The 17,123-nt window shown below is 34.7% G+C and overlaps 1 protein-coding gene across 1 annotated transcript in view; it reads right to left on the reverse strand.

The window, feature by feature from the left end:
* Positions 1-17,123, reverse strand: part of Neb (nebulin) — a 212,880-nt gene that overhangs the window by 127,588 nt on the left and 68,169 nt on the right. Inside the window, exons 45-58 of the mRNA XM_013027220.1 lie at positions 16,546-16,650; positions 15,617-15,724; positions 13,932-14,243; positions 13,614-13,820; positions 12,653-12,757; positions 11,682-11,789; positions 8,123-8,434; positions 7,725-7,928; positions 4,527-4,631; positions 2,873-2,980; positions 2,234-2,545; positions 1,335-1,538; positions 828-932; positions 636-743 (exon numbers count right to left, since the gene is read on the reverse strand). Coding sequence (XP_012882674.1) covers positions 636-743; positions 828-932; positions 1,335-1,538; positions 2,234-2,545; positions 2,873-2,980; positions 4,527-4,631; positions 7,725-7,928; positions 8,123-8,434; positions 11,682-11,789; positions 12,653-12,757; positions 13,614-13,820; positions 13,932-14,243; positions 15,617-15,724; positions 16,546-16,650 — 2,403 coding nt within the window. The remainder of the gene's footprint in view (positions 1-635; positions 744-827; positions 933-1,334; positions 1,539-2,233; positions 2,546-2,872; positions 2,981-4,526; positions 4,632-7,724; positions 7,929-8,122; positions 8,435-11,681; positions 11,790-12,652; positions 12,758-13,613; positions 13,821-13,931; positions 14,244-15,616; positions 15,725-16,545; positions 16,651-17,123) is intronic.

The following is a 17,123-nucleotide window of genomic DNA, read 5'->3' on the forward strand; positions in this document are numbered from 1 at the left end:
CCGCACTGACGTTGTAAAGCTCGTTTTGGACATGACAACTTGTACTTCTCATTGTTGCAACAGGTCCACCTGTATCCTTAAACAACTGGTTTGAAATAAAGGAAAATACGTTTTTATCCATGGACAAAAGAAATGACATTGTAACCCCTCTGTACAGTATTTTCACAATAAAAAATAAATAAAAATTTTTAAAAAAGAAATGACAGCATAACAATAAGAGAAGTGTGGAAATCTCTGTTGAGGAAAGAAAATGCCTATAGCCAACATGCCTAGACAACATGTGGTTCATATGGATGGGTTGACTCTGAGCTATTTACCCATTCATTGCATAGGCCAGCCTTGGAAGGAACCCTATACTAAGTTTATTAACAAGAAATATATTATGTAAGTAACTAAAAATGAGTATCTGTCAAGTATTCAGTAGGACATGGACACATTTTGAAATGGTGCTATGGGCTCCACCATAGCTAGAATTTAGCTTTCATGATGAGAATTTTAGTACCATTATTTTCATCTATTTCCTTAAAAAAAGATAAACTATAAGCAAGGGATTTAACGTCATAGTGCACTTGCTCCATGATAGATCCAAGAGAAACAAAGTGATGTTCAAAGCAGACCTTATCAGCTGTACTTACATCACTTGCAATATCTCTGGAGGCCTTGGCTGCTTTGATGGGAATGGCATCAATTCGCATGTCATAGCCTTTTCTCTTGGCTTCGTCGAGTCCAAGTTTATATAATTTCTGCAGTAGACAGAGATAATTATATTTGATTTATAAAGTACATGGTAAGGAAACTTTATCTTGTACTACAAATACATTGCTTACCTCACTGTAATTCACTTTGTTTTGTTTAGCTAGTAAAACTTCAGGTGTATCTGGCATAATATGGATGGTAGTTTTATCTTTATTCCAAGCTTCTGTATAGAGGTGCTAAAACAAAGACATAACAAGCATATGTCTGTAATTAATAGTCTGATCCTTTTTTGCTTTTTAAAAATATCTTTAAGTGGTTGTACAAAGGAGTTGTCATTTAACAGTTTATGAATACAATATACACTAATCAATGTCACTCCTTACAACATTCTCACGCATCCCTTCCCTACCCATCCTATCCCCTATCCTGTTCCTTTCTCTTCTTAACTTTGTAGGCTATACATTGGATTCTTGGAGTAGTCTGATTCTTAGTGAGAATTTATGATACCTTCAATCTTGCATTGGCAAGATTAAAACCTACTTTAATATCCTATCATATATTTATGAATTGTCTTATATAAATAGATTTCAGTTTCCACCCCTCAAAAAATACCTCTGGCATGCAAAGAAAGGACTTACATGGTTCATGGTAATAGCATTGTTTTTTGCCAACACCATCGGTATGGAGTCCATTAGGCTAGAGAACTTGAACTTATCTGGGTGCTGACGGTAAGCATGGTCACTCAAAATCTGAGTAGCTCTTTTGTTCTTCTCATCCTCAAGAGAACCAGTAGGTATCCAGCCAATGCCTCTTAGCCACTGAAGATCGGCTTTGTACAAATTCTGAAATTTCAAGTGACAAATCATTAAATGTTAAGCATATGATTCTAAAGAAATAAAAGTTCATATTATATTCCATTATTATTTTATTTTTATTTTTTTGTACTGTTCCTGGGGCTTGAACTCAGGGCCTGGGCACTGTCCCTAATTAAGCTTCTTTGGTTCAAGGATATCACTCTACCACTTGAGCCACAGTGCCACTTCCAGACTTTCTTGAGTAGTTTATTGGAGATAAGAGTCTTATGAACTTTCCTGCCTGGGCTGGCTTTGCACTGCAATCTTCTGATCTCAGTCTCCTGAGTAGCTAGGATTACATGCATGAGCCACCAGCACCTGGCTTACATTATTTTTTTTTTAGAAATTTCAAAAGTTAGCTATGAGTTACAAATCAACAAAATATGCTACCAATTGGAATATTTTGATTTTTTTAATGCATATTAAATTTCAGAAAACCCTCAAAGCACATACAGAATGTGTCAATTTTTTGATACCTACATTAGTCATCTACAGGCATACATTGAAGCCCCTGGAGTACAATAATGGTACCTACAGATGTCTGGGTGGCAGAGCACATTTTGAGCAAGAATCCAGGGATTTAGAACTTAGTTCTAGAAATTCAACTTCCTTCACTTCAGAGAACTATGATAATTAGGAAAGCAGACATATCATGTAATTGAGCAAAGGAAAATTAGACTCACATCACTCTGGAGGTCATAGGCCTGTCGAGCATGGATGACATCATTCTGGTCTGGCAGGCAAATCCACTGGTGCAGGTAGTGTCTGTAATCCGCATCACTGACTAAAGTCTGGCACTTCTTTGCCAGCACCACCCCCAGCATGTCCACTGGGCTGCTGTACTTGGTCTTCCACTTCTCAAAGTCCTTCTTGTATTCCCTGTCACTCTGGATTTTGGCCACGTGCATGGACCACATCATTTTAGGGTCGTCTTTAATGTTCCGGGCTCCAATATGGTGGCCCAGCTGCTTGCGAAAGCCTTCTTTGTACTTGTACTAAAGGAAAAAAAAATTAACTTTTGTTGCCATTATTGTGGCAAATTACAAAGCTCATTAACTCTAAAGATCTCACTAAGCCTGGAGAGCCAAAAATATCAGCTTTCAAATAAGAGGGATTAAAGGCTAACTTTAGCTATAAATTCCACATACAATAAATGTACCTTTAATCTTATTCCCATCCTACAACTGCATACCTAAGATCATTTCACTCTGCTTTAATTTATTATCCCTTAGATGAATTTTGTTCAATTTATAATTACATTAAGATTGCTTTGAAATGATAAATTAAAATCCAATCAATATCAGTAGGAGATAAAGTCTTACTTCACTAGCAATTTCCCGAGATGCTTTGGCAGCTTTGATTGGAATAGCATCCACAGGGAGATCATAACCTTTTTTCTTTAGTTCCTCATAACCCATTCGATAGAGTTTCTGTTGAGAGAAAAAGATGATCACTTTAGGGAAAATTACTTTTCATAAACAACTGCAACATAATGAGTCCAACATGCTAAATGCTTTAACAGTCCATGAGAATAGTATCTGTGCACTAGATAACCCAAAAGTAATTGGAAATTATGGCTACAGATTGCTAATGAGCCCATTTTAAACTTTTAAGCTCTATAATCACCTCAATGCACAAAATTAAATGTCAGTTCTTCTCCAATACTTATGAGAATGCAACAGGGACCAAGTTTTAGAAAAAATGAAATGGATTATAATTTAGGCACTGTTTTCCAATTAATGCTGAGTGTTTCATTATAAGTTGCTAGAATAAGAGCAATGCCTTTCCACCTTAATCTGCTAGTGGAGGAAAATTGTGCATAAGGGGTGGTTGCTTCTGCATGGCTAATGTATTATCAAACAGTAACTACCTCATGCTACAAGTCATTCTGAAGGAGGATTACTATCTGTAGGTAAGACACAGTCTTCATAACTTGTGAAATTTAATATTTAAATATTTTTATTACTGAGTTAGAAAACCTTACATATAAAACATTGTTTCCTCAGATTTGTGACAGAAAGAAATAATTTAGAATATAAATTTAAAGCATTTTATTTAAAAATTAGATTGTTTAAATGCCTGCTGGTCTTGGATCTAGTTTTGTATTTTAGTTCTTAGAGTATTACTCCAATATTTTCTTCAATATTATAATTACTCTCATGGATCAAGAGGCATTGTACTCATAAACTGATACGTTGTCTTGAAACTCCTTTGTATAACTACTTAAGATAATTTTTGTGTGTGCCAGTCCTGGGGCTTGATTTCAGTACCCAAGCATGGTTCCAGAGCTTTTTTTTGCTTAAGGATAGCTGCAGCTCCACTTCTGTTTTGTTGGTGATCAGCTTGTTGATAATTGTAAATAAGAGTCTCAGGATTTTCCTGTCCCAGTTTGGCTTTGAACCATGATGCTCAGCTCTCAACCTCCTAAATAGCTAAGGTTACAGGCATGAACCAACCAGCATTCAGCTTAAAGGTAAATTTAAATAAAAAATAAGCCATTCTATTAGATTTTACAACTTGTTATTTTAATTATTTTTACAACTATATATCTCAAGAGATTACTCTATGATGAGAAAAAATTAAAAACAAAATTCTCCTGCATGGGTTTCATGTGTTCATTCAAAGTTGCAGTGAGTATGTGTTGATGCTAATGAAAATAATGCAGATCTGGAGAGAATTATCTCTGCCCATATAAAGGAGACCTACCCATATAAAGGAGAGTGAAATAATTGTTTATTCTAATAAGATGTGCAATAATGAAATAAAGGAAAGTAAAGCACAATTTTCCAACTCAATCCCAGTTAGGGAGTACTTACATTTTGATGTTCAATCTAGAATTCAGCAAATATGGAATACAAGTCTCATGTCATTTGCAAATGAAAATGATTCAGAAATGCAAAAGAACTTTTGACTCTATGGACTTAGAAGCAATTAAACTGAACTTTCTGAAAATGCAGGCTGAATTTGGAAACTTACATCACTAGTATTGATTAAGTTTGCCTTAGCCAGCATAATGTCAGGTGTATCAGGCATGATGTGGATTTGAGTCTTGTCCTTGTCCCAAGCTTCTCTGTAAAGTCTCTAAAATAAAAAATAAAAATATTTCAGTATTTTTTAGATTAGTATATGACATAGTTGGCTTCAAACGATATGCTGAATTCATGTGAACAATATAATTGATAACATAAGGAGACAACATAAGGAGAAAAAAGTGCAGTTTTCTTTTTTTTTTAAAGTGCAGTTTTCTTGACTTATCTGGGATATAACACCCTTAAGCTATGGATTTTTGATCTCCTTTTCCAAGTTATATATAATACAGACCATAAGAAATCAATTCAAGTAGCACCTTTGCCAATATCAAATGGAATGGAATTATACTTCTTTTAGGATGTAAAAATCTTCCTTAGTTCTTAATTTGGAGACAATTGGTATTGTCTTCTTAAAAAATGATTTATTCAAAGTATATCTAGAAACTAGGGCTTATATGTTTCTAAAAATAGATGTGGCTTACACTATCATACAATTATTTTGGAGGATAAGAAAATTGATAATCTGAGGATCCCTATAAGGACTGTTTAGAAATTTATCAAGATTATGCAGATGTCCCAAAGCCATCTGTATTCCTGTCTTTAACAGAAGACAAAGAGGACCCAAACAAAAATTTCACAGATTTACTGAAATTAAGGAATCAACATTTAAAAAACAGGAATATTTAAAGTATTGGAAAATCTCCCCATAATATACTTTTTAATCAATTACAAATGATGAAACAGTAACTTGACAGTGGATGAATTGGGCATAATAATTTAACAGAGTGATCAAAGTTAAAATGATAAGCAATGGGACAACTTGATATCATGTATCCCCTGATCAGAAGATACAACATTTGACATCCTTCCAAATCAACAAGGACATAACAGAAAACTAAAACTGATGAGATTCTACAAAACAATTGACCTATTTTTTCTTTTCTCAGAAATTTAAGGACTTGAAAGACAAGGTAACAGTGAAGAAATATGTCAGTATAGTATAGTACAGTAAAATACACGAGCTTGGATTGGATTCTGAGCTAGTGACAAGTTTTTCTTTTAGCATAAAGGATATTAGTGGTACAACAGAACAAATCCTATATCATGTCAACATTAATTTCTTGATTTTGATCATCCCATGGTGGTTATATAAATTACTAGCAGGATATATACTCTGAAGTGTTTAGGATTAATGTGGCATCATGAAGCAACTTACTATCTTACAGATATTAATAAATGGATAGAGAAGAGGAGGAGGAAGAGATAGGAAACCAAATGTGTTAAAATGGTAATATTTATGCAATCAGGATGAAAAATATATAGTCTAATCCATTTTTATGTATCACTGAAATTATTCCAACATATTTTCATACTTATCAATATATGTTTGAGAAGTATAATGTGAGACATGTGGGATTGGCATTTTCTTCTTTTTCAACATGATTGCTTCAGTACATATAAACCAGAGAAGCCAATTAAGACTACCAGGGCCAAAACAAAGTGAGGTTCATTAACTTTCACCTACATCTATCTCAGCTCTGCTTCCACCTTTCTGATTCATTCCCACCACCAGAGTTTCTCAATTTTCCAGCTATTGGTGCTGCACACCAGATGATTCTTTGGTGTCCAGAGCTGTCTTGCGCATTGTGGGATTTTCTATAGCATCCCTGGTTTCTATCCACTAGAGGCCAGTAGCATGCCACCTCTAAGTTACAATAAGCAAAAAATGTTTCTAGATGGTATCTAATGTCTCTTGTGGAACAAAATTGTCCCTATTGAGAACCATTAAAACAGACTTAATGGCATGTGCCACTTGCATCCCAGGAACCAGAAAAAGAATGCTAATAGTGTTCATACTGGCATAGATATACTGGAAAGAAGAGACAGCTGGTTTGGGTTCTGCTTGGACCCAAGAGAATTAGTCTACCAGGATCTCTGTAACTACCCCATATTGAGTACATATGGCAACTTTATGATCTACAGTTTTTCCCTTAGTCACCTTATTATATGTTCAGAGCTTCATGGAGAGGGAAAAGATTCGAAGAAGGGGGAATTATTTTGCACAGATGTGTGCTTTATCAATCCTTTAGATTAAAATTGTCATAGTAAAACAAAAAAATGAAGGAATGGATATTTAAACATGAATAGTGAAGCTGACAGGTCAGCATTTACTACAGCTTTTAGAAAACAAAATTGCACAAAGTGTATGAGTTTGGCTAAGGAGAGAGGAGTTACAATTTATTCATATTTAATGAGCTGAAAAAGGGCCTGGATATGTTATATAAAACTTTTCAAATAGGTGCTATAGGTAAAATACGTAACACATTGTATAATATATGCTATGTATAAAATATACATTTAGATCATATATGCATGCATATTTTAGATCCTCTAAGACAGTTACTTATATATATATATATAATACTTATTTTTGTAATGTTCAGGGTTAAGCTATTTAGTTGAGTAGTGAGGAGTAGCCTTTCCCTACTCAGCATAAAATTAATCTGCACTGCTACCTTCCATTTGTTTTTTTCAATAAATACTCATCAAATACCTATTATATGCCTGCACTGGTGTCAGTAATGGAGAGAAAAGTAAGTTGAAGATGGTATACATATATATATATATATATATATATATATATATGTACTTACCGTGCTAAGGCATTATCATTTTATCTCAATTTAGCTATATTAAATGCATTATAATCATTTGGCAAAAAATACTCTCTTGTATTCTACAGGGTCTCACTAAGTAGCCCTGGCTGCCCTTGAAGATACTACATGTGGCAGATAAACACTCTATAAAATTTCTACTTTGTCTATATACTATCTCCCTTCATCTACTCTATTCTAACTAAAAATAAAATTATGTCTTTAATGCCCTGAACTTTCACAGAAAAACCATGTTGAGTAATTTTCTCATTACATTCTGATTTTAAAAATTTTACTAAAATTGGCACCAAACTATTTTTATATTATTCCACAAATCAACATAAAGTAAATCAACATAAACCATTATGCTGTCCTGTGGAAAGTAGTATAATACTTTGCTATTCTGCTCCTTCATTAAATACATACTATTGAGAAACTGCTAGGTAGCAGACACTATATTCTATTTTATCAATTTCTAAAGCGTTACTCACATCGCTCCTATTTTTGGCATTTGTTTTTGCCAGAACTATGTCCATGGCATCAGGAATGCTGGTGAACTTGTTTCTGTCTGGAGGCTGGCGATACTTCTTTTCACTGATGATCTCTGAAGCCCGCTTGTTCTTCTCTGCTTCCAAAGATCCTAAAGGACTCCACCCTATGCCTTTCAGCCACTCAAGGTCAGACTTATACATATTCTGTGAAAGGACAAAGCAAGCCATCAAAATCTGGATTTCACCTGACCCCTTGGCTTAAGTGACTACATGCATTACAAATAGATGGATTTTAGATTTTCAATGACAATTCCTCTAATTTCTGCTTTATATAACTAAATACTATTAATATGAAACATGAAGCATTACATAAACTAACAAATGTAATAGACACTGACCTCACTTTGTAGTTCATATACTTTTTTAGCTTGGATGACATCATTCTGGTCTGGCAGGCATGTCCACTGGTGCAGGTAGTTCCTGTAGTCCACATCACTAACCAGTGTCTGGCACTTCTTGGCCAGTACCACACCCAGCATATCTACTGGGCTGGTGTACTTGGTTTTCCACTTTTCAAAGTCTTTTTTGTATTCTCTTTCACTCTGCATTTTGGCTACGTTCATTGACAACACAAGTTTTGGGTCATCTTGCACACTCCGGAATCCAATATGGTGTCCAAGTTGCTTCCTGTAGCCTTGTTTGTATTTAAACTGAAATCAAAGGAAATCCAGTACATCAACACAAACCAAGGTCAAGTTACAATAAACGTGTTCCATTTTCATATTTGTTTTCAAATATTGAAACAAGAGAAAGGATATCTATGCTAACTTAGAAAAGAAAAGTTTTCTTATTTCCTATTTAAGTGGAGGCTTCTAAAGAAACCTGATGTCATTGAGTAGCAAGAGGTTATCATAAGGAATTAATAAATTCCAAATAGAGGCTGTAGACTGACTTCAGGATAACATTTCCTAAAATATTTGTTAGATTCTTCTGGAAATGATCATCTTACTGGAAAAATATGGATTAAATGGCAGAAAAATTATTAAGTACATGGCTTGGTGAACAAGCTTAAAACTGCAGCTGAATTTACTCAGTGGCAGGATTTTCAGAGGTCTGGCTACGGTTATATAGGATGATCAGTCCCATATCAATATCTTGCACCCACAGGTGGCTTAAAACATGAAATTAGAAGTTTCCACAAGAGCTCAATGTAGTTCCAAATAAGTATGCGTTGCCTAAATTTAAGTGAAAGAAAAATCTAGTATTGATTCATTAAAAAATTAGTGTAATTGACAGTAGCAAGGCTAAAAATGTATCTAATACCATTTACTTGTTGTTAGCTGCTGAGCATAGCATAATTGAGTAGGTTCTACTCTCTCATGATACCTAGCTTTATTGTTACATATATTAAGGTTATTCAGTACTTTGAGTCGATTTTATCCTCATTATGGACAATCTGACAAAATTACGTACACAATAAGTAGTGCCACAAATTCTGTAAGGAACACAGATAAATGTACAACAGCTCATTTACTCTGGCCTAACATCCTATATCAAAACAATACTAAATTTTGAGGCACTGTAATTTTTTCCAAGTACATGAATATTTATAACAGTATGATTCACAATAGCAATTTGTCTCCCTTTCCTCCTACATAAATCCCTAACTTCAGCCAGAGCTAGCAATAACAACAATATCCATCATTAGATAAATGGATAAGTAAAATATGATGTATATATGCAATGGAATATTCAATCATAAAAAAGAAATAAAGGACAGATACATGTACAACATGTCTGATCTCAACAAATTATGCTAGCTGAAAAACACGAGACACAAAAAGTGACATAGTGTAAGATTTCACTTATATGTAACATTCAGAGCTGATGAATCCAGAAAGCCAGAAAGCATAGTGATAGTTGCTGGGCAGTGGAGGAAAATATTAAGAAAGTGACTGCTAAGTGGGCTAGAGTTTGAAGTGATAAAAATAATTATTTACCAGGACCTGAAACAGGTACTGGTTCTACCAGATGTAGGGACTATTTTATGAGGCATTTTGAGAGCAAACAACTAGGTTAGAGTACTAATTGCATGACATACTAATTGAAGAACTTATGTCAAATTAAAAAAAAACAAAGGAATAACAAAGAGACATAGAATGTTTGAAGAGATTATCACAAGTAAGAGGAAATGAACTAGGCTTGTGATATTCTAGAACAGAGACTTAGAGTTGATTGATAAAATATCTAAGTTTGAATAAGGAAATGTATAATGACAAAGATGTTCCAAGAAGGATGTGACCTGTCCTGAAGGATCCTGAAGTTAGCAACTATCTACACATCCAGAGGCTGTTGGATGTGGAGACAAGGTAAAATGTTGATTGGTAGGTTGGATTAAACTGTTATCTTCTAATTTCTATTCTTCTAATTTATTAAAGTACACACTCAAAATGAGCTCTAATTTGCTGAATATATATATATATATATATATATATGAATTATTTGAGTCTCAAGAAATATAATTTCTACAGTGGTGGAAAAGTTCACTACTAGTTCATTTTAGTATAAGATTGCTAAAGATTCTAAGTAATGAGTTCACAGAAAAGAAATTAGGTTTTATCAAATGGTAGATTGTTCTGAAATACTAATGTTTTTTTTTAATTCCTAAGCTATCTTTAGCACATAATTTTAATGAAATGAGTTGAATTTCTGTGGAGCATTCAAACATCAGTATCATTTTAGGATCATCATTATAGTGACTCATTTTAATGAGGTGTTGACCTGTAAGCTAGACGTGGGTAATAATAATACATTTCGCAGAGCTTCTGAATGCCACCCTTGAATTAGCTAGAATCTTCTTTAATATTCTTGGAATTTGGTGTCAGATTCTGTCTTTTAGAGATTCTTTTTGCACTCTACTTTAACTGACCTATGGAATCAAGTCATTCTTTTGTTTTATAGATTTTGATTAAGAAGTTGTGTTTCTCAGCCAGGCACTGATAATTCATGCCTGTAATCCTAGCTACTCAGGAAGCTCAGATCTGAGGATCCCAATTTGAAGCCAGCCTCTTACTCCTATTAACTAATAACAACAACAACAACAAAAAGCTGAAGGTGGAGCTGTAGCTCAAGTGATAGAGTGCTAGCCTTGAGCCAAAGAACCACAAAACAACAACAAAAAAACTCATGAACAGTGGCCAGGCCCTGAGTTCAAGACCGATGACTGACAAAAAACAAAACAAAAAAGTTGTGTTGCCCTATGAAATTTAATAACTAACATGAACTGTTAGTATAAATACATTTTACCTTAGTATATAAAAATTCATTTATTAATAGAGACCTTATCTAGTATATTTGGCAAATGTGCACCATTTCTAATTATAACTACAAGTCTTTTGTGCTGCAAGTGACCTTTTTCTATGAATTTTAGAACAGGTGTTCAATTGTATCATAAATATAAGTTCCTGAACTTTTTAGGATTTTCCATGCTAATTTCTTATAATTACATTAGTAAGTAAATGGCCTAAATATAAATAATTGGTAATTAGTTTTTAAATATGTACATATAGAAAGGAATTATTATTGGATGTTTGAGGTTGATTTATTAGTGGGTACTTGGAATTTATTTTTTAAAAAATAGCCTAGTCGGAAACACAAAAATTAATTTCAAGCTAAGTAGGAAAAATCTGAAATCTTTAGTTCCTTTATAGTATCTCAAAACAACATCTTAGTGTAATGGATCTTTGAGGACCTCTGACCAACCTATAATCAAGAAGCACCTACTGATATTTGAACACTGATAAAGAAGAGTGAATTTTGGGTAAAACTGAAGGTAAGTTAAGATGAAGGGAGCAATGTTGCATTTTGAAAACTAAGACTTTCTATAAAAATAGTTACCACCATTTAGTCACTTGATGGAGATAAACATATCCTTACGGAAGTCACACTGGTACTTACATCACTAGCAATGTCTCTTGAAGACTTTGCCAGCTGTACAGAAATGGCATCCACCGGGAGATCATAGCCTTTCTTCAGTGCTTCCTCCCATCCAAGTTTATAGAGTTTCTGAAAATTAAAAACTTTTTAGCATTATTTTTTCTATATTAAAAGTAGATTATTAAGCACAAGCTTACATAGAGTGTTAATCAAATTCTAACCTAATCTACCTCATGTCTAAAGATGGCTGTTTGACAGACTGATAGCATCATCTGATGTGGCTCTGTTTCTGTTTTTCATTTTGGCTCCTACAGTCACTTGTTTTAAACACTAATACTAAGATAATAAAAATGACAAGAAAACCACAGCATTCTAAATACTTAATGATAAAAGTAATAGTTACCTTTTATACATTACAATAATTGTGTTAGTCTTTCTGAGTCAAATCCATTGAATGGATTTATGTCTGTTAAAATCTTAGCAATAAAAGTAGTAACTAGTAGCAAATAGTCATCTAAATAAAAAGTAGCAAATAGTCTAATACTTTCTGATGAGCTTTGCTTAGAGCCTTACACAGAATTTCTCATTTGCTTCTTGTGGCAATTTAATGTGATAGCACTTTTATGGTCCTAATTTTAGGAATAAGGACCTGAGGTTTAGCTGGTAGGTGATTTAATTAATATCAAGTGACTCAACAATGCCAAAGCCAAAACTCCTATCAGTTCTGCTAGAGCCAATGTTTTTTGTTTCAGCAATTAGTTATTTATTTCCTATTTCATACAAACACAGAGATAAACAAAACAGCTACTGCCTCACTGGTGCACACAGCTGGAGCTGGAGCCCTGGCTCTTAACTCTCTCGGGCAGCCTCCCCGGGTTAATCAGAGTCACCCCTTCCCATTGTCTTATGTTTACATCACTCTTTCTAACTAAGCACATTATAAATTCACAAGTTTTAAAACAAAATGTAAAACCATGTGTATGTACTTTTACCTGACTATAGAGTGTTTGATTCTGCTTTGCTTGCAAAATATCAGGTGTATCAGGCATCACATGAATCTTGGTTTTATCTTTATTCCAATCAATGGTATATAAATGCTAGGAAGTGGTGGAGGGAGAGGAAAGATATTTGAAATGTGAATAGCTGTGTAGGCAAAACAGAAAATACAGAGTACTTAAATGCACTTCACTGAAAGTAGTAAATAACGAAAAGAACATATGACTCAGAAGAGACCTTGTTTGAGGTCAGCCTTTGTGTTGCATCTGCCTCCTGAATGCGGGATTACAGGCATATGCCACGTGTCCAGCTTTAAGCACAGATTAAAAAATAATATTTAAGATACTTTCCATCATTTATATGTAGATGAAAGTACTTAAGATATTATTTCTTAGATTCTCAGAGTAAAGGAAGAAGAATGGCGGAATGCATGGTACTCATAAATCAACATGTTCAACTGAAACCCCTTTGTATAAGTCTTCACAAAAAATAAATTTAATAAAAGAGATGCTAAAGTTGAGTACGTAAAAATGAAACTTTAAAAAATTAATTTTTGTCAGCATACATTTGCTATCAAAGGGGGATTTTGCTGTGGCATTTCCACTCAGCATACAATGTATTCCAATCAATAATACCTGCTATCACTTTCTTTTACTCCCCTTTTTACTTCCTCATGCAATTTTATGATATTTCATTTTAAGAATGGATATCTCATTCTCAGAAACACCTCATTGTAAGAAATATAAGTAGTTTCTCACCCAATTAGAAGGGCAAAGGAAGGCCATACTAGAGATGGACCCTAGAGATGGACCCTGGAAAATAGCACAGGACAATGCTCTTAAATGATTCACCACTGCCTGGAAGTGGTGGAGTGGAGTTCAGTTTCCAAACAAGAACCAGGGCCTTTTAGCCTTTCCTTACTTGGGACTGCTGTAGAAAAGCAACAGTTCTTCCTACCTTGTTCATGGTATGTGCATTCTGCTTGGCTAGCACCATATCCATGGAATCAGTCAACTTCTTAAACTGGAAGGTACTAGGGTGCTGACGGTATTTCTGATCACTGGCATATTCTGTTGCTTTCTTGGCCTTCTCCACTTCTAAAGAACCAGCTGGGCTCCAGCCAAGCCCTTTGTACCATTCATTATAGTCCTGCTTATATTCATTCTATAAAAAGAAGAGACAAACTATCAATTTACACACAAAAGTATGCTACAAAAGTATTGGCTTCCTCATGCTAGAGATCCAAGCATCACCCCACTAGAAGAGCAGCCTTACGTCACTCTGTATGCGATTCATATTCCTGGTCAGCTCGATGTTCATGGCATCTGGAAGGAGGATGTACTTGTGAATCAGGCGCTTGTAGTTAGTGTTGGTGATGTTGGCTTGGGCATCCTTGGCAGCTGTGACACTCAGCATGTCAGGAGAGGTGTGGTAACTAGTCTTTGTCTTCTCATAGTTTTTCTTGTACTCTCGATCAGACTGCATCTTGGCTACTTGCATGGAGTGGACCAATTTAGGATCATCTTCCAGACTGCGGAAACCAACCATTTTCCCCTTCTCCTTTTCATAATTATACTTATATTTATACTGTGAAGAAAATATGGATGTACATGAAGAACAAGTCTCTTGGCTGATTATCATTCTAGTATCAACATTCTATTTCATAAAATAGATACTCATATAGCCCTCTCAAATCATAAATTTCTGACATTTACCTATATAACTTAATTCTCACAACTACAGAGTTCTCATTACAGCCCCATTTTATATATGATTATATGCTGAAACCAGAGAGGTGAATGACTTGCTGAGATAACTTGTGGAGACACTATACCATACTGACTTATACATGATTTGGTGTTACAAGAATAAGAATACCACAAGACAAAAAGCAAGGTGTTTTAAGCAGCTTGATGTTGCCCTGATAAACCAACCAGTAGTCATTTCTTGATGAGAACAGGTTCAATTATGAAATGTACAGTTTAATTATATAGTAGCTTTATATTTGTGGCATTCCTTTCAAGACTCTTTAAACTTGTATAATGGGTAAGAAATTGTCCTACTTACCACCCTAACTTTTATGGAGAGGATATTGTGATACATGGAGAGATTCTTATTCTGCCTGACTCCTCATGAAGTGGAGGCTACAAGTTATAGAGTAGAAGCCAGGAAAGTGGAATAACTTGAGTGTAATGGAGAGAAAAGAACTTGTGACTCTCATGACAATGGGTGAGGAATATGCTGGTTAGGTCATAAAGATGAAGATCAGAGGGGAGAAGAGAGACCAAGTACAACTTGGAAGGTGACCAGGAAAGAATACTTTAAGATGTGATCCACCTTTCACTCCCAAGTTACTGCGTCATCCCTGGGAGTAGATTTTTTGAGGAGTGAAATGTATTTCATAAAATGAAATGTGTTATGATAGTACCATGTTGGTTCATCAGCTTCCTGGGGGTTGTATAGTATTTGCCAGTTTCTATGGTGTAAATTCTCCCTCCACAGATGACATCAAGCTACCAACCAGTCTGTACATCTTTCCATGAAAATCAGATCATTAGCCCAATAATCAGCACTCCTAGCACAACACTCCACAAGGTACACTGTTGGGAAGTCAGATCCTAAAATGGAGAAAGCAAGACCACCACCAGCCTTTCCTCCATGAAAACTTGGTAAGGGCTTTGGATTTCTATTCGCTATGCTTTGGTGAGAGAATGCAAAATGAATTCACCTACATCTCTTGAAGTGGGAGCTGATATCTAGGAGAGTTGTAATATGGTTTGTGTTTTATATTTCAGAAATGCCAGAGAAAACAAATGATCTGAGCTAAGAGGAATTCAGACCACAATGAGTCTATTGTTAGCAGGCACGTGTGTTTTTCCTATTTTATCTTGTGGATGTTTCCCTTGTTATTTTGGTTGATTGAAAACCCCAGCCAGATGACCATCTTGTTTTATACTTACATCACTTGCAATATCCCGGGAAGCCTTCGCAGCTTTGATAGGAATTGCATCTGTTCTGAGATCATAGCCTTTCTTTTTAGACTCTTCCAAAGAAAGTTTGTACATTTTCTGTAAAGAGAAACAAAAATATCAATAATTTTCTTTTAAATAGGGAAGTCTGAATTATTCTCGAACAACAAGTTAGTTCTGTGGCATCTTTTTTATTTGAGCTAGAGGTTTCATTGGTTGTTTAATGGCTGAGTGACCTTATAAAGAAAAGTCATATGGGGGACAAAATGCTTACATTCAAACATAATTTTCAGAACCATAAATAGTACTAGTCTCCTTTTACATATAAACATCAAAGAGGATGTATTTTATAATTAAAAGACTATAAAAAAGCTATCTTCAAAAAAACAAACAGGTCTTTACCATCAAGTCTTTCATTTATAAAATTATGTGGATTTCCAAATCTTTGCGGAATTCAAAGAAAAGAAAAATGCCTAGCAGAGAAATTTCTAGCAACTATGACCAGGCTGAGAAAGGAAATGAAATAAAACGTCAGTGCATTTTCTTTCAAGTGTTTCACACTCCTTGTGGTAGGGTCACCTTGATTTCTTTATTTTCCTTTCCATTTAAATCTCTGGTTTAAGACCACCCAAAAGCTTGGTGATGGGGCTCCCTAAGAATGAAATCCTGGGACTCGCATTTCTTGCCCCAAGCCGTATTATTTACTTCTAAATCTTGTGCTTTGATGGATGTTTGCTAGGAACAAAACCCAGGCACCCTGCAAACTCCTAACTGCTTCTCTCACCTACTCCAAATGTGGTCAGAATAAAATTAGAATGGGAAATTTCTCATCTGTGGACTTCCATTAGCATCTTTAAAAACAGAGAAGCATTGATGAGCTTGTTTTCTTTTACTGGTTCAAAGGAAGGAATTATACTTACATCACTCATATTAATTGCATTTGCTTTGGCCAAAATAATCTGGGGGATATCAGGCATGATGTGGATTTTGGTCTTGTCAGCTTCCCATGCTTGTTTATAGAGGTGCTGGGGACAAAAAATAAAGAAATATTTAAAATCTTAGTAAGAGTTCATTTAGTATATATGTATCATCTATTTCTATTATATGATAATATTATTATATTATCTTATTATTCATAACTAATTATATAGCTGTATATATTTATTTTTAGCCAGGTGCTGGTAGCTCACACCTATAATCCTAGCTACTCAGGAGGCTGAGATGCAAAAATCATAGTTTGAAGCCATCCTCAACAGGAAAGTCTGTGAGATTTTTATTTTTTGAGGCATAATATGGCACATGGGTTTTTCTAATGTAATTTTTATTGTTATTAAAGTATTGTACAGAGGGGTCAGGTAATGAGTAAATTTCTTTTTGGACAAAATCTCCCCTTCCTTTGCTTTTCCCCAATTTCCCTGTGAGATATTTTTTTTCTTTTCTTTTTCCCTCATGAAATTCTTTTCTCCAATTAACCACCAAAAAGTCAGAAGTGGAGCTG

Source organism: Dipodomys ordii, unplaced genomic scaffold (genome assembly GCF_000151885.1).
Source record: "Dipodomys ordii isolate 6190 unplaced genomic scaffold, Dord_2.0 Scaffold5, whole genome shotgun sequence".
Classification (NCBI taxonomy): Eukaryota; Metazoa; Chordata; class Mammalia; order Rodentia; family Heteromyidae; genus Dipodomys; species Dipodomys ordii.